At 37.3% G+C, this 23003-nt stretch overlaps 1 protein-coding gene across 1 annotated transcript in view; it reads left to right on the forward strand.

The window, feature by feature from the left end:
- KCNQ1 (potassium voltage-gated channel subfamily Q member 1) overlaps positions 1-23003 on the forward strand; it is a 557035-nt gene that overhangs the window by 397309 nt on the left and 136723 nt on the right. The window contains exons 12-15 of the mRNA XM_032770377.2: positions 5503-5578; positions 16419-16513; positions 17183-17229; positions 18312-18373. Coding sequence (XP_032626268.1) covers positions 5503-5578; positions 16419-16513; positions 17183-17229; positions 18312-18373 — 280 coding nt within the window. The remainder of the gene's footprint in view (positions 1-5502; positions 5579-16418; positions 16514-17182; positions 17230-18311; positions 18374-23003) is intronic.

The following is a 23003-nucleotide window of genomic DNA, read 5'->3' on the forward strand; positions in this document are numbered from 1 at the left end:
AAACAGGAAATGAAATTTAAAAGTTCACGGGGCTTTCCCTATCTACCTGGCCAGTGCATCTGACTCCAGATTGCTGTCCAGAGCGGTCACAACGGTGCACTGTGGGATAGCTCCCGGAGGCCAATACCGTCGAATTGCGGCCACATTAACCTTATTCTGAAATGGCAATACTGATTCGAGTGCTACTCCCTTCGTTGGGGAGGAGTACAGAAACCGGTTTAAAGAGCCTTTTATATCGATATAAAGGGCCTCGTTGTGTGGACAGGTGCAGTGTTCAATCGGTTTAACACTGCTAAAATCGGTATAAACGCATAGTGTAGACCAGGCCTCTGTTATATAAAAGATCATTTGGTCAAAGACACGTTTGATCTCTCTTAGAGCAAGTGGCTCCACTACAGTATTTGCTGAGCATTAAAAATGTCTCACTAGTGAATCAGCATATGCTGTAGGATTATCTAAAGATCGGCAGCCCTGATGTTTTACTAAAGGGGTAAAGATATCATTTCAGCTTCAGAATTCTGATTGGCTGGTGAAGAGTTTATTGTTCCTCCAAGTGGAACTTTCCATTATAGCTGAGTAAATTGCAAAAGAGAAAAAGAAAAAAATAATGAAGAAAGCCCAACAGCAGAGATTCTATGGTATGAATTTAATCTCATGTGTGATATGGATGCTTGACTTACAAAGTTTTGTTTTAGGTTTTTCTCACCCCTGACTCTGATATTATGAGGAATGCCTCCAACAGCCATACATTTTTACTTGATGTTAGATTGCAGATAAAAAGCCTTGTCTATAAATGTCAGAATATAAATGCTCTTGGTTTGTGTTAATCCATTGGCCCTACTGACCTAGTATTGCTGTTAGCTCTCAAGGGATTATTAAAACTGCCCCTGTAAGGATATATACCCCAGCCAATTCAGAAGCATAATTTCCATGACATTAACAATTCCAGTGTTATATTTGTTGTTCCAGAGCTCCGTTCCATGTATTAAAGCCCACTGAAAATCTCATGTGATCTGTGTACAGTGTTTGTAAGTGTCAGAATATATATTATTGAATGCAGCTGTGCTTCCATTACATTTAAAGGATTACAGTCAAATTGACATGACCGAATGTGGTGTAACATATTGTTCATCAACTATTTGTCAAGGGTAAACTGATTCTGATCTATCTCAGCAAATTGCACACATAGTTTTCACTGATAAGCATAAATCCTTTAAAGAATAACAAGTGTGCCTGTCATTGTTATGCACTTGCTTTCTACTATCATAATCTGCGCATGCAGACGTTGTACACAATTGTCACCTCTCTTGAAACATGGGTGACATTTTCATTTGTTTTGATTTTTAAATGTCCTGTGTTTTTATGTGATTTTTATAATGAAAAAAAACATTAGTGCCTGACATGGGACAGATAACCCTGATTATTTTTTATTTTTTTATTTTAACTGAGTGCTGATAATGTGCCCCTAGATGTACAAAGCACAGAGAAAGAAGAATGTCTGTGTAAGTGGCATACAATCTAAAGCCCAAATCCTGCAAACATTTAGGCATATGCTTAACTTTACAGAGGTGAGCAGTTCCATGGAAGTTCAAGTTAGTCAGCTACAGTCAGTGGGATTATTCACCTCTGTAAAGTTAAGCATGTGAATAAAAGTTTGCAATATCAAGGAGGGACTATCTTAAACAGGTCTGTAATTGCCAATGACATTCCTTTTTGTTGCCAGCTCTTGCAATTTCATTAAAGCCCCAGTTGCTGAAATCATGACATTGCATGAGAATCTCAGCTTTCATTTAAAAAAAAAAAAGGTTTCTGGCCCCCATTGGTTGCAGAGGGAGGCTTGAAAACATAAAGCAAGTGCACTCATAAAGACTCAGAAAGTCGGAAGGAACCAACATTTATTTTATTTATTTATTTTAATCTCATGATTTTTGAGCCAGTCTAATTATTTTTGGGGCATGGACTTAATTTTTTGACCCCTTGGATGGACAATACTGAGACTATTGTGCTTTTTTCTAATGTGTGTGGGTTGTTTTTTTATTGTAGTCTTTCAAATTAGGAACATTAAACTTATTTACAAAGATGGTTCACGGGATTGTTAAAGGGATACAGAGTCTTTCATCTCTACAGCATGAAACCAATTCATTTCAAATTAGATTTACAGTGACTGAAAATCATTAGCTTGCTGATGGTTGCTCAATCAGCTATGTGAAATAAATTCTTGGTTCAGATACAAGACAATTGTCACAACTGATACCAATGGACAGTCCCAATATTATGGCCGAAAACCAAATGGACATTAGAACTATAATATTCTTCCCACCTCCTGAGATGATCCCGACAACAAGCCTACAGGGCATTGCAAGCTTTCCATGTGGAAAGAACACTTGAGCCATTAGGGTTGTCTTTCAGTAACATTAAATTCACTTAAATAAAGAAGGAGGGGGAGACATTGCTGGGAAAGGGGAAAAAAGCCTTACCTGGCTTCTGTCCAGCATAATGCATGCTGGGATGTCATCTGAAGCCACAGTCAGTGATTCTCTGTGGGTCTGGATTTTACAGGAATAAAAATGTTTAAGCTTCATTTTAAGATAATGATGGTGTTGACTACTTCTCTTGATTATTAGAAGCACTCATATTTACTTGCAGGTCACTGTCTGCCTAGAGACTACAGGTATGTCACAAATGGTTACACAATCAAATATTGCGAGTTAATGTTTAAACTCTACATTTACTAAAACATTTTTTACCAGTTTGCAGAAGACATCAAACAACCAAGAATCATAACCTTGGCTACTAATTAAAATCCTTATTTCTTTCTTTCATTCCAAAGACATTTAATCTCTGGGAAGTAGGAGAGCCTTGTGTGCAGGGATTTTTTTCAATGTTAGCAAAACAACAAGTGTTATGTGGGAGTTTCTAAAGGGGTTGTGGTATAAAAGAATAAAAGAAATGTGTGAATTTTCTGTTTTCCTTTCAGAGAAGTAAACATTAGCATTAAACAAAGAGTGATTAAAAACGGAAGCACTGGAAAACCTTATGTGGTAGGATGGAGAAGGGGTTATGAAAACAAGAGGCAATTTTTACCAGGTTAAAAACTAGCGTTTTTCTGGGGAAAGCTATTTTAACTGATAAATGGAACAGTAATCCATCACCAGAACCAGATGGTATTCACCCAAAAGTTCTAAAGGAACTCAGATATGAAATTGCAGAACTAGTAACTGTGCTATGCAACCTGTCTCCAGAGATAATCCTGGCAATTACAGGCTAGTAAGCCTAACTTCAGTACCAGGCAAATTGATTGAAAATATAGTAAAGAACACAGTTATCAGACTCATAAATAAACACAGTATGTTGGGGAAGAATCATCACCACTTTTGTAAAGGGAAATCATGCTTCGCCTGTCTATTAGAATTCTTTGAGGGGGCCAATAAATGGACAATGGTGATCAATTTATTATAGTGTTCTTGGACTTTAAGAAAGCCTTTGACAAGGTCCCTCCCCAAAGACTCTTAAGCAAAATAAGCAGGCATGGGATAAGAGGGAAGGTCCTCTCATGGATCAGTAACTGGTTAAAAGACAGGAAACAAAGGGTAGAAATAAATGGTCAGTTTTCACAATGGAGAGAGAGGTAAATAGCAGAGCACCCCACAGATCTGCCCTGGGTCCAGTGCTATTGAACATAGTCATATGGTTTGGAAAAGGGTGTGAAGTGTGAGGTGGCAAAATTTTCAGATGATCCAAAATTACTTAAGATAGTTAAGTCCAAAGCAGACGGCAAAGAGATACAAAGGGATCTCACTGAACTGGGTGACTGGGCAACAAAATGGCAGATGAAATTCAATGTTGTTAAGTGCAAAATAAAGCACTTTGGAAAACATAATCACAATTATGCATACAAAATGATGGGGTCAAAATTAGCTGTTACCACTCAAGAGAGATCTTGGAGCCGTGGATAATTTTCCTGAAAATATCTGTTCAATATACAACCGTAGTCAAAAAACCTAACAGACTATTAGGAAGCATTAGGAAAGTGGTAAATAATAAGACAGAAAATATCATAATGCCACTATATAAATCCATGGTGCACCCACACCTTGAATACTGTGTGCAGTTCTGGTTGCCCCACCTCAAAAAACATATATATGAATTGGAAAAGGTGCAGAGTAAGACCATTCTGTATGAAAATGGTTGGTTGTCCAGATAGGGAGAGGAGCAAATTTGTGAACATTTGCAATATTGCCCAGAAGGTGGAATTTCACCAATTACACCGTGGAAAAACTGTTTGCTAGAGGAAATGTGTGGCTACTCAGGAAAAATCAGATTATGTGTAGTGCTGACAATACTGCTGAGCTGTGTTCTGCAAGAGACCTAAACATATAAAGGACCTTGTTGTGAGAGATTCCCATCCCAGGGAGGGTACGAAGGCTGTCAGCTCGATATAAACAGAATGCGCTATTTAGCAGCAAATGAAGTCTTCATGTGTGTAAATATGGCTTTATAAACAGCCATGACTGATAATAAATTACAAAGAAAATACATTTGGAAAATCTAAATAAGATTAGCACTGCTCTACTGCTAGTGCCCTTTAGTACTTAGTCGAAGTATTGAATGCTACTAAGATAAAAGTCAAAGTAGCCCAGTTTAAAATGATGTATTTATAGTGGGTAAGTGTCTATAACACTAAGTGTTTTTCATTTGTTATAAATGAAGAATGACAATTAAAAAGAAATCATTTGAATAAATCATAAACATATCTGATTATAATTTTAAGAAAATATATTTCACATTTAAAATATTTTAAAATATAGTTAAAAGTATAAAGAAAAACCTGTCATTTTTATAAGCTATATTAAATAAAGTATAATGTTTAATACTATGTGTTGTGAAAAGCAAAAGCTTTATGGTAATCAGTTATTATGAAGTACTTAGCATTTCTTGATTCTATTCTATTTGTGTTGATAGGGGACCTTCCATATGTTACTTATTGTTAATGTTTCATATATTGCTATAGTACCATTCATGCAGTGATGGTTTTCCTAAAAGTACAAATTAGTGCAAGTGAAGGAAAACTTGCAAAAGACCTGGAAAGAAAAAGCTATACTATAGGCTACGATACTAGGGTGCTTGTATATAAAAAAGAAACCTGAGAGCTAAAGTTCTAAAATGCTCATGTCTGGGGCTTCTGAGAGAAAGAGAAAGCAGGAGAGATGGGAGGGGGCTTACCTGACACAGGGAGAGATTCATATGGTCACCGCTTAACATTGTGCAATACACTGCATCCTAGCATAAACCGTAGAGATAAAATTCCAGATTTTAAAAGCTTTTTTTTTTCTTCTTGTTATGTGTGGTCTCAATAATGGTGTGTTGTATCCACAGAAGGAATTGTTGCTTCTTACATAAACATTCACTTGTCACTGAAGCACTTAATGAAGGTTATTATCCTTATTATATGGCTGGAGATTATCTCTTCCACCGAACTCACTCGTCTCATTTTTCCTACAGGCTGCGAGAACACCACCGTGCTGCCATTAAGGTGATACGACGGATGCAGTACTTTGTGGCAAAGAAAAAATTTCAGGTACGTTTTGAACAGAGGGCTAGTTTTCTAAATAAGCCCTTTTATACTCCTGGCTTATAGTTTCTTTTATAAATGTAAGAAAAAGAGACTAGCACAATTCATATCAGTAATGGTGAGTCACACCCACTATTCTCTCCCTCTTTGAATAGGGTGGTTGTTTAGCATCAGGTTAGTCCACTGTGGACACACTGGGAATAGGCTAACCTGCTGAAATGCAGCCTGAATTAAAATGTTGTTTTCTGCTAATGGACTTGACCTTTCACCTGCTGTTATCTCCATCTCCTTGCAATGCAAATATTCTCATATGTCTTCATTAATTCTGAGTTGTGTGTTATTTTCATGCTGACTCAGTAGGCTGAGAGATTAAAATACTACTTTAACCGTGTTTTCTATCTCATACTCAATGTTAATGAAGTCCTGATAAGAAGCAGGGATGGAAATTTGTTAGCATACTGCAAAGTTTCTGCTTCGTTTCTTTTGCCCCTCCTATAGAGGTAAAAAAAACCCTTCGAAGTTCATGAGATAATCAGTTGTCTCTATGCCTATAGCCTACATTGACATTTCTTCTGTCTCATTTCAGTTGCTGGTATTTTGGATACATAAGCATTTAACAGTGGCTAATTAACTTTGGCCTGGTCAACATAAAAAGTTGCACCTGTCTGTCAAAGCTGTGGGGTTTTTTAAACCAATTTAGTTAACCCAATAGGAACCCCTCTATCAACACTCTGTTTGATTTAGAATCGCTTATATCAGTGTTGCTTGTATCAGTAATTCACTAATGGAAGTCAGTGGCTTTGTGCCTTTATATTCCTTTGGCCTTTTTGCAAATCTCCCCCTATATGATTTAGTTTTATGATGAAAAATATAAGGCATGAAATGCTGTAAATGAGCTTAGCTCCATTCATTGTACTTGCTACTCTAATTAATAAATATATAGTAATACATTCAATTAATAAATTTGAAAATCCTTGCACAATAGGCATAAAAGGTAAAATTTTGAAAAGTGCTTCAGTGGCTTAGGAGCGTAAGTCCCATTTTCAAAAGTGACTTAGGCACCATTATTAATAATCATAACAATACTTTTCGCACCTTCAATCCACTCCATCTAAAATGAGTTTGTTACTCCTTCCCTATAAATATTTAAAAGGGGATGGGGACTATTAAAAAGTAGTTGGTCAACAATTATCATCAATCCTTAGAAGCATCATTTGTTAATAAGAAATGAAATGAGACATTTATTTCCTGCAACCACAAAACTTGGTCCCTCATTTCATCACTGAAATTTATAAACATTATCAAGCTATTTTAATACGTAGGTTGTGTTTAATGATTTTGAAAACAAAATCTCATCTGGAATATTTTCTGTTATTGGTGTAGCTGGTAGTGCTGCTTATGGTTAGACTTGTCTGACACTTCCTACTATAAGGCCCTGTCTCCAGTTGCTTATAACTTTACCCAACCTTAACTGTTCAGGTTGAAATGTTCTTTATATGCTGAGTTTTTGCCACAGGTCACATTTTTGTAGAAAGTTTCAACTTAAATGGTTTAGCTGTTTCTGAGAACAAGGTTAAGCAAATATTTGGAGTTTTGCCGTATTAAAAATAATTCTTGCAACTGTTTAGTTGAGAAAAATCCAGTTCCTCCGTGTTTTGGGGCAGGGACTTGAAATTTGAAGGGGGTTCGTACTGGTGTCAAATATTAGTCATGGTATTAACTAAGAGACTTAGAAACAATAGTTCCACACCTTATATCTGTTTCCCACCGGGGGGCTGTCAAAACAGATTTTTAAAATGCCTGAATACCTTCTACAATATTATCCACCTGGAGAGTAAACTAAAGTCTCCTGCAGCAGATCACTTGATAGATAGAAGCTGAAAAACCATTGGACTGAATGTAATGGGACTATTCCCTTCACACTTAAAACTTGTTTGTGCTTGGCACTCGATTTGCTAAACTGGCTCCTCCATTCTGCTGTATGTTTTGCCATCTGCAAGAAAACATGTTCCAGGCCATCTATCCAAATCCCATAAGGATGTTCTCTATCTTTCCCAGCATTTGTAATTATTCTTGAACAATTAGTCTTAGCCATTCAAAAGTTGTAAGTTTGCATCTAAATGAAATATACCTCAAGGCCATACTATATGCGAATAACGTGCTGCAGAATCTTCCAGTAAAGTTTTATTTGCAGTTACAAAGTTAGGAGTCGGTTTTCAAAAAAGTTCTAGGGTATTTAAGGTAAATTTTTCAAAAAACCCTACATGACTCAAAGACCACAAATACCACTGAATTTCAATGGGATTTATGCTCCTAAATTTATCAAGTGTTTTTGAAAACTTCCCACCAAATTGGAGAAATCAGACATTCTTCCTTTGAATGTACAGTATATGCAAATCTACTTTGTTCTATTGTATGCCCACAAAGAGGAGTCTTAAGGGAATAAAATGTTTAGAGTTAAAATATGTACCAGCTATTGACTCTACAGTTTCTATTAACCAGTCCAACCCAATGTTTAAATTAATCCAATATTGAATGATGGCACTCTTGAAAGCTAACATGGTAAGCATGTTTAGAATTAAGGTTGTCAAAAAATGTTCGTAGAATTTTTTTTTTGAAAATTTTCTGCCAAAAGTGTCTGCTTTCCATGGAAAATGTATGGGTTTTTTTGTTGTTGAAAATAAAAATGTTAGAAAATCAAAAAAACCTCAGCTCAGGTTAATGGGACTACTTGTGCTTAAAGTTAAGTATTTGCAAGATCAGTGCCTAAATATTTATTTTTTTAAGGGTGCATCCATAAGTATGATGTTGGAAGAATAAAGAAAATGTCCCAAATTTATCCAAAACAGATCACAATGCAGCAAGGTTCTTAAACTGCACCAGATGTATTCAGGCTACACCTGTCTATCAAATTCTGTGTAGCTATGTGTTGTTTTTGAAAAAAGTATCAGTTAACAATGGATGGTTGGACTGTCAAAGACAAATGTCAACCAGAGCCCAGTTTCAAACACATCTTGTTAAAAAGTTCTAATGAGAAACCAAATGGAGACTACACAGACATTTCTAATGGTGTGAAAAGTAAAAGTGAAATATTACGCTCAAAGACCACTTTCGAGTAAAGCCGAAATGTATGCACAATTCTGAGGCCATTTTATAACACAACTCTCTAAATATAATGGCATCATTAGGCACTACCACAGAGAGTAATATTCTTTCCATAGATGCTTTAAAACCACTCTGTAGAACTCTGTAACAAGGATATTATTCACTCAAAGTCTGTAGGATTGTTTAAAGTTGTGTAGAAATTTTTTCACCCCTTAGCACCATTTAGGTGCTGTACTGTCTCCACAGGGGTGAGTACATCACTGTTGACGAAAGGTTCTATAGAATCTAGTAGACAATGGTATTTTGAGGGATTAAAAGGATCGTGGATGGTGCCTTATGTCTCACTCTGCTCCTCTGCACGAGTGAATTTTATGCATCAGGAACAAATCACTTCTAGTACAGCCTAGTTTATTCACCCTATAATTTACTTTTAAAGCAGAGTACCATTGTTGAATGTCCTATTTAATTAATTCACTAGCATAACAACATTTTTACATCCTATGAAAATTGTGAAAGCTTTTAAACTCCTGGACTCAAATTTATGTGCACTGGCACAAATCTAATGCACACAAACAGTACAGCAGAGCAGAGCATGATCCTTGAGTCCTCAGTCTAATTTTAAAACAAAAACCTATTTCATTTCAGGTAAGTTTTCTGTTGACTAAATTAGTTTTCTGCAAAAATATCTTTCATTCATGCACTGTAGAATCAAAAATTAAAAATCTGCTGTACATGATGTACAAAGCTAAAAATGCAGCTTGGGGGTTCAGTGATGACATGAGGAACTAGTGTCTCTGTTGTGGTTTATAATGATGTCACCAGAAGCTCTTGATGTATTTATAGCCTTATAATTCAAAGTCTTACTACTTCCTGGACTGTATTTTATATGTAATTCAGTTACCTTGCTATCAATCAGGAATTGTGTATGTAATCTTCTATAATCACTGTGAGGTCTCTGGAAAACAAAATAGTTCAAAGCAACTTGTACTTCAAAGGCTGTTGCACACATTTGTACTATTTGGTTGTGCTTCCCAGAAATTTCCTTAGCATTCGCTTCCCTCTCCCTTGTTTGACTCCTGGAGAACTGCTCTGTGCATGCAGCTGCTGCACATTCAGCTAATAAGGTACAATAGTACACAGCTGTGCCTATATTTAATGTTTGTCATTCACTCTTGTGCCTTCTGAAAACTCTATATTTGATGCAAAAATCCTTCCTCACTGTGGCATACCAGGATACAATCCAGACTAATAAGTAGCTTGGTCACCCCTGCCCTGTAACCTGGGGTGCCCTTTACAATGCCTTGCTGCTCACAAACAGCCTCTGGCATGTAAATTACTCCCAGCTATGTCTGTGTATGTGCTGCAGCCAGCTAGCCACAACTTAGCTCTTACCAGCCTTAAAAATTACCAGAAGGTGACCTCAATACACTTCCACTCCTAGATTTTCCCCCAGAAATGTATGTCCTGTACTGCTAAGCTCTTTCCTGGGCAGTATGAATACATAAGTCTGTCACTCCTTTAAGGGAATAATATGCACACAACTTGTTACCCCAAATGCAGTTATCCAGACACTTCTACTTGAACATTCCTGATAAGATAAAACAGGAAAACAAGTTTATTAACTACAAAGAGAGAGATTTTAAGTGAGTAAAGCAATGAGGCATAAAAGTCAGAAATGGTTACAGGAAAAATAAAGATAAGGTGTTCACTAATGCCTAACTTAACAAACCTATTAGATCGAAGCAAAATTTCTCACTACATTCTCCAGCAAATTACTGACCAAACTCTTAGGTCAGGACCCTTCCCCCAGAGTCCAGTGCCTGCTTCCTTTGTCTCTTCAGGTGGAGTGAATGTGATAGGCAGGGAGATAGAGGGAGGTGCCTTGGGGCTTTTCCCCCTCTTTTTTATAGCTTCAGTCCCTCTCTTGAAAAACATTTCCAGCTGAGACCCAGGATGCAAAGTGTTGATGTGGAAGGATATTTCCTGCTGGTTTTTTTCACCTGTTTGAACTTCCTTTGTCTTCCTTTCCTTCTGGATGACTCTGTTTACTGTTCAAATGCAAATTAAGCAGAGCACACATCCCTTTGTTTAGGACAGACCTGTTTGCCAGCTTCTGTTTGGACAGGGTTGTGGAACATGTGTTAATAATACCATACAGGGAAATCTTATAACTTCACAGTGTTGTCACACACATTTTTACCAGGACAATGCTGACCAGCAAACTATGAGTTTTCAGAGGATACCTTACAAAGCATACTTTGTACAAAGATTATTACAATACTGTGTTGAGTGTAAATACAGGGTGTATTCTGTCACACTAACTCATTTAGATCATCATCATCATCATCATCAGTAATGCTCCTAATTAGCAAAGGGATGAAACAGGCAATGTCATTGAAAGCTATTGGAACTGACTTATATATTTGCTATTTCAATATGGTTGGGCCTGGTTATTCTATTCCAACTTGCAAATTCTCTTTTGTCAACCAAGCTAACAAACCTTCCAAGTACTAAGTTATAATCATGATAAGCATTTCCTCCTGAAAGATCATTTACTGTGTCAATTTTTCACATGCTCATCCTAATTAGATAAAGTAAGCACAAGATAATCAGCTCTGACTGTTAAATACACATTCCTACCTAGTAATGCACCTTAACTTTATGCACACAATCTAAGCTGTCCAGGCCTCTGACTTGACTATTCCTTAGCTGAGAGAAGCAGCAGGGTAACTTAAAAAGCAGGCTATAATGTACTTACTCATTTTGTTATCAGGCCTCCACATCCCATCCCTGTGAGTGCAAGGAATGCAAGACCAAGCCTATTGTTTTCATTTCTGTTAAATTAGCCTTGTCTTGTAGCTAAGTAGTTCTGAGTTTAGAGTTTTCAGCCTTATTTTACTAGACTCTATTCCAAAAGGTCACAGTCGTGTATTCAATTTTTTTGATAGTATCATGTTCATAATATCAGTCCATGGGCAAGATTATTGGCTAGTGCAAATTGGTGGTATGCAAATTTATACCAGCTGAGGAACTTGCCCCTTTCTTTGTGGAATCTAAGGGTACATCTACACTGCAATAAAAAGCCCTTGGCACCAAGTTCAGAGTCCAAGTCAATTGACTCGGGCTTGCAGGGCTTGGCCTGCTGGGCTGAAAATTGCAGTGTAGGTGCTCAAGGTCAGATTAGCCTCCAGGCTCTGAGACCACCCCCCTTCAGCCTGAGTCCAAACATCTACACTGCAAATTTTAGTCCTGCAGCCCGAGTCAGCTGACCGGGGCCAGTCATGGCCTTGCTGTGGGTCTTTATTGCAATGTAGTTGTATCCTAACTAAAGGATTTTTTTTAAAGAGTCAGATTTCCTGTGAATTCTTCCATCCCTCTGTCCATGCTCAGATGTGTCAATATACTCATCCCTGCTACTTCCACAATTCTGCGATTTGCTTTGGGGTATCTGATGAACTGAACTACAGTTCCCTTAATAATGTGATTGAACTGAAAAAAGTAAATATGTTAAGAGAGAGATTTAAAAATGAGGTGATTAACTCTAGTAATTTGATAAGTTTATGGGCTAAGAGAGAAAAAATTCAAGAGGGTAAGGGAAACTGCTAAATCTGTTAGAAGTAGAACTTGAGTCTGCTGAAGGTATCTGACTTTGAAGATAGCTAAAAGTACTTATGGGTGAACTAGCAGTCCATCCCAAGTCCTGTACAGCACTGAAGTCTCCCTTAAAGCCTCGAACTAGATTTTAAGTGGAACTGAATCAGTGCATAGGCCTTGTGCTGCCCTCTGCATAGGGGTGAATTGCAGCAAAGAAAACCTAAGAACTGTTCTGTCGCAAAACTTGCACCTGAGAGACACTTGAGAAGTCTGGAAATCAGTTCTCTCTCCAGAAAAGCTCACTCTATTTCCAATATCAGCTCTTAAAAACTTCAGCTGTTTGAGTGTATTTCTTCTTTAAGAAGGCTGTTGTGATGGTCCTCAAGAAGACTGTACACATTGGGTGTACCACTGTATTAAAATACTGTGTTCTTATTTGATGGCTGAGAACAAACTGAGTCAATTTTCTCCAAAACAGGTTGGTAGTAATTAGGGTAGTGTCCCCCCAAATGCGCTTTGTACTCCTCTAAGAGGACCCAAAGTCCCCACCCAGCTGGGGGGGCTGCAAATTGTCTTAAGCTTTCCTATGGTTTAAAAATGAAGTCTTTGATGTTAGGGTGTAAGGAAAGCTTTCAGAACGTGAAATGAACATAACCAAAGCAGAAGTCTCAGCCTGAGTTTGCAGAGAGCCTGAAACAATAGCTGTAATGTGTGTATTGCCCCATTCATTTGAATGATTGCTAAGTCAGATGCTAGCAGTGATACCTTAAAAGTCAGCATTGTAAAATATTTCATGGCTGATCAAAGCACATAAGAAAGGAGAGGAAGATCTATGCCACTATTTCATCAGAAGGGAGTGCATGGTGGAATAACTGGAGGCATGTGGCAGTTTTGTACATTAAGAGGTGTAGCCTTTAACAGCACATGGAAAGTGTATGTGTGTTGGCAGGGAGAGCATAACTGACTTCATTTTTCTGAAAGAGGATCAGCTTTCAAAAGTTTGGGAAACACTGAATTGGAGTATGAAACATATCAGTGAGGGTTTATTGTATTTTAATGCATTATTTATTTATAGGCATTGTTTCTTTATGGGCCTCCAGCATTCATCATTGTAGGAACTCTTTATAGATTAGTGCAACCGTGTTTCTTTTACCAGGGGATTTGTTCATTGTGTTGCAGCATACTGGAACTTTTGAGAACTATTTAAGAGTTGCGGAACTTCACCATTACTCAATAAATCTTATTAGAAGCTTTGAAAATGGATGCTATTTAAACTGCAACTTAAAAAAAAATAAACTCTACCATTGTTTCCCTATTCCATGCACTTGCCTTGGGTCTGATTCCCAAGGGTAGGCCTATTGGATTCTTGCTTGATAGAAACAATAAAGGCTGTGTTATGCAGTCTAACAGAAAATGTATACATGGAAAACAAGCTTGAAAACAAGAACTGCTTAATGTGTATATGGAGTAGAAACATTTCACACAAGCCCAGGCCACATTACTAATACTATTAAGGAGAATGACTTTATGACAATTTGGGGTAATATTGCTGAATCATGAAAGCCCATCTCTTCATACTGTGCAGACTGATAGAAATTTAAGTTAGTGGGCTTTTGATATTGGTACAGTCAAATGGCAGCTGTGTAAAGGGGAATGGAGGGTTGAAATAAACCCCAGGGGAAAAGAATTAGTGGTTAGAAGGCAGATGAAGTGCCGAAAAGGAGCAGAATAAATGAATGTATTCCATGGGTATCACCTCCATATGTATGGAGACAACATCCATTTCATTTTCATTAAGTCTTGGAACACTGGGGAAGTTCCAGAACACTAGAAGAAAGCTAATGTTGTGCCAATATTAAAAAAGATAAACAGGATGATTCAGGTAATCAATGTCAGATTGACAGGCCTATGATCCTGGGCAAGATAATGGAGGGGCTGATACAGGACTCGATTAATAAAGAATTAAGGGAGGGTAATATAATTAATACCAATCAAAATAGGTTTATGGAAAATAAATCCTGTTAAACTAACTTGATTTTTTATTTGGTAGATTATAAATTTGGATGATAAAGATGATAGTGTTGATGTAATATATTTAGACTTCTGGTAACGCATGACATTTTGATTAAAAAACTAAAAAAAATATAAAATTAACATGGCATACATTCAATAGTTTTAAAGCTGGCTAACTGATAGGTCTCAAAATGTGCAATCATCATTGAGTGGGTATGTTTCTGTTAAGGTCCTGCAGAGACTGGTTCTTGGGCCTACCCTGTTTAACATTTTTATCAATGACCTGGAAGAAAATATAAAATCATCCCTGATAAAGTTTGCAGATGACACAAAAATTGGGGGAGTGGTAAATAATGAACAGGACAAGTCACTGATACAGAGCAATCTGGTTCACTTGGTAAACAGGGCGCAAGCAAACAATATATGTTTTAATACAGCTAAATATAAATGTGTACATCTAGGAACAGAGAATGCAGGCCATACTTATTCACTGGGGGACTCTATCCTGGGAAGCAGTGACTCTGGAAAAGATTTAGGGATTGTGGTGGATAATCAGCTGAACATGAGTTCCAGTGGGACGATGTGGCCAAAAGGGCTAATGTAATTCTTGGATGTGTAAACAGGAGAATCTTGAGTAGGGGTAGAGAGATTATTTCACCTCTGTATTTGGAACTGGTGTGATGGGTGCTGAAATACTGTGTCCATTCTGCTGTCAATAATTCAAGAAGATTGTTGATAAATTGGAGAGGGTTCAGAGAAGAGCCACGAGAATGATTAAAGGATTAGAAAACATGCCTTATAGTGCTAGGCTCCAGGAACTCAATCTATTTAGTTTAACAAACAGGAAGTTTATGGGTAACTTAATTACAATTTATAAATACCTACATGGGGAACAAATATTTAATAATGGGCTCATCGGTCTAGCAGAGAAAGGTATACCATGACCCAGTAGCTGGAAGTTGAAGCTAGATGATTTCAGACTGGAAATGAGGCATACATTTTTAACAGTGAAGGTAATTAATCATTGGAATAATTTACCAAGGTCTGTGGTGGATTCTCCATCACTGAAAATTGTTACACCTCTACCCCGATATAATGCGACCCGATATAACACAAATTCGGATATAACACCGTAAAGCCGCGCTCCGGGCGGGCAGGGCGTCGCACTCTGGCGGATCAAAGCAAGTTTGATATAACACAGTTTCACCTATAATGCGGTAAGATTTTTTGGTTCCCAAGGACAGCGTTATATCGAGGTAGAGATGTATATCATAATTGGATGTTTTTCTAAAAGATATCCGCTAGGCCTTATTTTGGGGGTAGTCCCACAGTGTATGTCATATAGGAGGCAAGATGATCACAGTGGTCCCATCTGATCTTGGATCTATGAATATATATGGCTGAACTTGTGTCAAGATTACTTGGATACATATCTTGTTTTCTGTGTTTGTCTGCTTACAGATCTAAAGGAGTGTTTATGCAACAGCTAATCTAGAATACTGGGTTGATGCAAAGGCCCAGATTTCAGGGAGGTCTCTAGTTCAACATATGTTGCTTGTTGGGCTGATGTCAAGGCACAGTGCTCCGTAAGGTCACTAGTAGAGCAACATTAATACACTGGGCTGATGTTAAGGGGCAGGCCTTGGTGACACCAGTGGCTCGGTACTTTTAGCATGGGCTGGTGTGAAATTGCTGGCCTTCTGGTTATTGGCTCAGAAGAGTGAACTCTGTTTGTGCAAGAAAGAGAGTTTATGGCAACTGGCCTGTGACTTGAAGCTTACTTCCAGAAGAGCCAAAGATAACCACAAACCTCAGAGCAAAATGCAAACACTCTTCTTTGACTTCTCAATTCCTCATTAACCTGTCCAAAATTACATATCCCTACAGTATGGAGGGGAAGAAGAGAGAGAGAAACAGAGATTTTTAATGAACCACAATAAATTTGTAAGTTCCTGGGCGTGGTAAAAAAACCCAAAAAACTGGAAAGTCTTAATATTCTCTCATACATGTAATAGGGTAGAAAATCATTGTTGTGAGTTGTCTGAATAATCTTTTATTGAGGCAAATCACTGGCCTGTCTTTGTGTTTGCTGTGGTATTTGTCAGGCTCTTCATGTTTTGGTTTTGTTTTGCAGCAAGCTAGAAAACCTTATGATGTACGAGATGTTATTGAACAGTATTCTCAGGGTCATCTCAACTTGATGGTACGAATCAAAGAGTTGCAAAGAAGGTATGGCATAAAGTTCACTATCCTAAATGGTAAATGTCTGTGAAGAGGATGCTAATAAGCAGTGCAGTCAGGTGGGGAGGAGAAGATTTAAAGGATTGTAAATGGCACTTAGGACTGCAAAATTAGAGAAATATTGTTTGATGAAATTCACAGTAAAGTTTTCTATTTTGAGAATTAAAAAAAAACACGTAAATTATTAAGAACCATTGATCAGAACCTGGTTCTTTGTATTGCTTTAGTGGCTACAGACCCCAACTATAGACCAGTATCCCCACTGTGCTAGGCACTGTACAAACAGAATAAGAAGACAGTGCCTGCCCCAAGGATCTTATCACCTAAGAAAAGATACTACAGACGGATACAACAACGCAAGCATCAGGAAACTATTAGACAATACTGATCACCATGAAAAGCAGTGGTCATTGCTAGAATCTATAAAATAGCTGACACACTGAGACACCCACATAGGGCTGATATTTTCTTAACTATCAGGCCAACTTTGGATCAAACGATGTTGTTCATTTGTACTGCAAAGCAGAAGTGCTTGAACGTTGCAACCTATTATTTGGAGAAGAGATTTTTCAACTAAAGAAAGTGAATATTCTGTTGTTTAAATCTGAGGAAGAGTTATCTTCTGTTATGAACAATATCATTTCTTTCCGTTTACAGGTTGGACCAATCTATAGGGAAGCCATCTCTTTTCATTTCTCTCTCAGGTAAGATAATAAATTTTAATTCCTGTAATCAGTGACATGTTTGAATTAAAAAATGTCTACTCCATAAGTATATGACTAAGAACCACAAGAATTTGTAAGGTGCTCAGGCAATATGGTGATGTGTGATATATCTTTCTTTATTTTACGCATATGGGAGCTGAAGCATAGAAAGGTTTAGTGGACTTGCCCAAGGCAGCACAATAAATCAGAAGTCCTGACTCCTCACCCTCTGCTTTAATCATTATACTACACTAAATAACAGGCTACAAATAAACTTCAAAATGTAAGAGAGATGTCTGGAATAAAGCTGATTACAACATATTTTTGTGAAAATATCGATGAAAAATACTTTTCATTACTTATCAACATTTCAAAAGTTGTCAGCCAGTTCCAGCCTGCAGTTGGGCACCTGAATTCATATTTAGCCACTTGCACTTCTGAAAACTAAGTGATTTTTATGTAGCCACCTAATATTAGCCATCCGGTTTTTTAAAATGTTGCCTCAATTACTTCAGCCTTAAAATGGGGATTATATTCAGAGGGGTGTTATGGAGCTGAAATCAACAATATTCATATAGAGCTTTGAATGGAAATCATAATAGAAGTGCAAAATATTAATAGTATTTATTTGTTTTGAGATGTGGTTGCACATAGATTGATATCATCTGATTGGCCGGTGAGAGCTATTTGTAATGTCATTTCATTTTAAATTTCTAGAAAAAATGCAGATAAAACATCCTCCATGAACATTATCAAGGTGGCTGTAGAGCTTTACATTGTTCCAGGTTGTTTTTTCAGCTGGAATTAGAAACCTAAACTAAATTAGGAACCATTTAATTCTCTCGGTTTAAAGCATAAAGTGAAGGTTGAAAGTGCTCTAGACTAAAGAGCTATTAAAAACCTTGGCTTCAGCTAATGCTATAAAAGAAACAAAAGCTAGTTTTATGAAATAAAACTAATCATCCTAGCAAAGGTGTTCAATTATTCTGCACTGATGGGCTAGTTAAACACATCGTGTTGTGGCTTAATGCTGTATTGTTATAACACTAAGTATTCATTTGAAAATATGCCTTGCTCCACAGAAAAAAGCAAAGATCGAGGGACTAACACAATTGGTGCAAGGCTGAACAGAGTGGAAGACAAGGTAGGCCTGAGTTAGTATTGGTAGTGGATGGAAATGGTCCATTACTGAACAGCACTGTGTTTCATAGTATTCAGGAAAAACGTATGTCTTAAAATGGAGTAACATGCCTGGCTTTTCCAAGTGATGGAAAATAATTTTAACATTGAAAGTTGCATTTTCTTCATGATCATTTTAACAGCACAGATGAAGAAATCAGACTTTTTAATTGATCTCAGTCTCTTTTGTTACTCACTTGGTTTTTTTATTTTTAATGATATGTAGTACACATGTCTCAATGCTCTACTTCCTTCCTTCCTCCATGATAGATAAAAGGCTCTGTTCCTTTAATACTCTGGTATATTACAGTCCCAAGATTTCTCTTTGATCATTGATTGCTCTGTTGTTTATATAACTCCACCTACTATTCCTTAGAGAGAGACGGAGCAAATGTTGTTCTGTCCTGGTTTTCATTCTTTATGACAAATGGAGTTTTTCCTTTCAAGTGACATCAAGCCAGGGGAGAAAAAGCTGTTCTGTAATCACAAATTAACAGTTAAGTGCTTTGCTGTAGCCCTTTATTTCAATGCTAGCTGCACTTGATGAGCTAGACAGAAAAGTAGAGATTTATGTCAAATTCAGAAATATAGAATTGCCTATGTTTGTTTTAAGGATAGGCAGAGAGTTAAGAGAATTATTGATTGGAGCCTTCACCCATCTTTCACAGTAAATCTTTTTTAAGGTTTGCAAAGGTTCTTTTAATTTTATGGTCATTTTCACTCACTTGTTCAGTTTGCTGATTTGGTTAAGACTAGAAGAACAATTTGTGAAGTATCTTGAGAAAAGAAGCTTCCACGGCACTTCTAGCATAACTGGAAACAAGACAGACTAATTATCTCATGAGAGAACTTGGTTTTGCTTTGATTTCCAGTCCACTTTTGCAGACCAAAGAGGTTTGGTCAAGGCATCCAAACTTCCGAGTTGCTTAGGCAACACCTAATCTGGAAATTCACCAATGACTTGTTTGTTTCTGACATAGTTCTCCATCATACACCACGTACATGTAAATAATCATGCTCAGAGATTTACTTCTACATAGTGTTAATATATGGTGTTTTAAAGAAAATAATGGATTGAAGAGTTAGGGGTCAGATTCAGAGATGATACATGAAGAGATGCATACTAAGCAATGGTAAGGGAGTGTAAGGTTGCATAGGCCCCAAACAGATTTTGCACATTTAGATGCTGTGCAGTGCTCATTCAAGGGTCTGTACTTGGAAATTAAACACACAAATTTCTCAAAAAGCTGGCATTCTACTTACCGTATGTTGTATCCTTGAAGTGGATTAAAAATGTTGAACGTGGCAAACATTGAACGTTTCTCACCTTGGCAACTAGCCTTTGACCAAAAGATAAAGTAGATTCTGTGTGCTGGTGTTTGGAAATGTACAATAAAAGGATTTTGAGTTGTAGCTGGTTCAGAGAAGAGAAATCCACTTTCTAAATCAGTGATACTCAGAATGAGGCTCGCAAGCCACAAGTGACTCTTTAAAATGTCCCCTGCAGCTCTTTGCAGCGCATGATATAAAACACTGTGTGATTTAATTATTAACCAATCTGGATACTTTTACTATGTTATTAACTAAACAATTTACTATCTTGCACTAGATTATTAACCAATAGAAACCTAAATATATTGGTCTCATGTTACAGTTGGAATAAAAGTTTCAAAACCGCCTAAATGACATAGAAGACTAAGTGACCTTTTGAAAAGTGACTTAGGCACTTAAGGGGTGATTATCAAAGGCACAAATGGCAGGTGCCTAGCTCTTGTTGAAAATTAAAGTTACCATTTGTGCCTTTGTTCTATTTCAGAGTTCTGTTTCACTGAAAGTCAGTAGGACTTCAGAACATTTGTCCTATTTTTAAAAGTGACTTAGGCTCTGTAGATGCCTTTGAAAATTTTACCCAGGATCTTTATTTTTGTTGACAGTATTCTGTAAGGATTCCATTTTGTTTTGAAATCTGTCTTCAGCATGTTATTTAGCATTGCTTAATAGAAGAGCAGAAGACAATCTCAAAGACTAGAGCAGTGGTTCCCAAACTGGGGTTTGTGAACCCTTGGGCGTTCGCAAAATGTTGCAAGGGGTTCTTGGGAAAAAATTCCCTAATGGTGGACAGAGCTGTCTCTAGGGACCCTGGGCAGCACGGGGTCAGCAGCGCAGAGCTCCTGGACTTCCAAGAGCCAAGCAGATCAAAGCAAGCATCTCTATCACACTGAGGAGATTTAAACTTCAAGACTCCTTATAAGAAATGGAAAGGGAGGTGGATATTTTTTGCTGTTTTAAAAATTAAATAGGCAGCTAGGATTGTTTTTAAAATTATTATGAAGAACAAGTTTAAGCTTTGTTGTAATGTGCATTGTTTGCCTGGACTGCTCAAGACCTGAATGCTTGTGTAGGAGAACTCTTTGAGTTGACTTCTTAAATACCTTCCTGCTGTTTCATATCTGATACTCATTAATGAAACGTAGGAGCCTTGTCTTATAACAGGCTTATTCAAAGTGACACAGGCTACGAAAGTGGGAGCTTGGAAATGTGTTGCTGTTTTCATAATATAATAAAAATACTGTCACAATGAATAATAATTAATAATAAATAGTGTGTAATAAGCATGTCATAAAAACAACGTTTATGTTTCCAAGATCACTGCTTTTATAATTTATACCCAGGTCAAGGAGAATATCCCTGAAAATATTAATTTTTAGGAGGGGGTTCATGAGACTTGACATTTTAGTGAAAGGGGTTCACAGGCTGTTTGGGAACCACTGGACTAGAGTAACAAAATGTAACTTTAGACCTTCTGCAACTGCAGTAGAAATTTGATTTCAGCATAATCAATGTATTGACATAGATACTACTGTATTAAACAGAATATTTGCACTGTCCAAAGGATTTTTTTTTATCTCACAGCTACTTTCAGATAAAGTTTTTATACATAGGACTAGCTGTATTGATTAGATAACGTACATCTCTGAAACCACAGATGACCTAATAAACTACAAAGAAACTAGCATCTGATGCTTAAAAACAGGGCTAAAATTTAACCCAGAAATGCAAAAATTAAATGGGCAGTATTTTTATACTTCTATGACTTGATATAACAGTCAGAAATTCAAGGCGTACTGATTTGTAAGGATGGACAAATAGTAATTAATTATTTAAACAGTGATACTCAGACCTCAGTGGTTCAGAAGCAAAGGAATGATCAACCCCAGTAGTGTGAATTCATTGTTTCATTTAATATGTCCTATGTATTTATATTTAAACAGTATGATGGGGAAATGTGATATTTCCTATGTAGGGCAGATAAACACTCCATCTAGTACATCTGTTTCATAAGTAACTAAAATGCTTTTATAAAGAGATTCAGACCCAGATTCTCTGCTGCACCCGAACACAGTGGAGGCAATGGCTGGTGTAGGGCTGTCGCGAAGCTCGTTACTGCTCTTTGATTCTCAGGTTGTTCCAATAGTCCCTAAAGGCTGTCCTCCAGCTGGGCTTATAAACTGACTATCCCCTCCAGCATAGCTTGGTCACACACTCCTGGTCTGGCCACGAACAGGGAGTGGCATATAAGCTAGCGGTACCTCCAGTGAGGATTCCCCAGGCCAAGCAAATTCTCAGGGTCTAGTTTCCAGCTTCTTTGCACCAGCAGGAGAGGACCAAGGCATTTCAGATGCATCCATTTATCAGTCTCTGCCAACAGAACAGTTATTCAAAGTTACTACTTGCACACATCATTGCCCCATTGAAATCAATGGCAAAACTCCGATGGACTTCAGCAGGGCCAGGATTTCACCCCAGGTAGCTTGCTTTTTTCAAAGCTCCTCCTCACCTTAGGAACCACTTCCTTCATTATTGGATCTTTCTAGGCCTTCCCATGACTGTTGGCAAAGCATTTACACTTGTCTGTAATAGTGAGAGAAGCAAATCTATTCTAGATCTACATGTATCATAGCTAGCAGTGGCCACTTCACAAACAATGGTATGTGAAAGAGAAACATTTCTGTGTTTTATTAATAAGTGGGTTTTATGCAGAGTTAAACGTCACTATTTTTTCCAGCAATCATGGTGTGTTATAGAAAAATTCTGCCCTCTTGGAAAAATTCTGAATTTTCATGCACTATTTTGTAGAAATTAGAAACAGTTTGGGGGAGGAGGGTGGTTCCTGCCAGCAAAAACTACCTTTTAATTTTCACATGAAAGAGGAACATTTTTTTCTTCCAATGATGGAATTTGGCACCTCTCGTTAGATCTTGAAGGGGAAAACAAACATCTCTTAATATTTCTGTATAAAATATCACCCATGTATCTGTGTACTGAATAAGGCAGGGTCCTGTGGAAAATATAGTATGTGGTCATATGTATCATAATGCATATTCACAAGGGGGCCAAATTAAAGAAGAAAAGGTAAAAAAAAATCACCCCAAACACTTTAAATTTGTCAAAGTTACAGGCAACTGAAAACACAGTCTTATAATAGCATCAGCCAACCTTAAATATGGGCGTCCCCATTACCTAAGTGGCCTATAATAAGAGCTACAACACTCACTATCTAGTATGTAGTCAGAACACATTTTAGTTCAGCCATT

The sequence above is a fragment of the Chelonoidis abingdonii genome, chromosome 4 (genome assembly GCF_003597395.2).
Source record: "Chelonoidis abingdonii isolate Lonesome George chromosome 4, CheloAbing_2.0, whole genome shotgun sequence".
NCBI lineage: Eukaryota > Metazoa > Chordata > Testudines > Testudinidae > Chelonoidis > Chelonoidis abingdonii.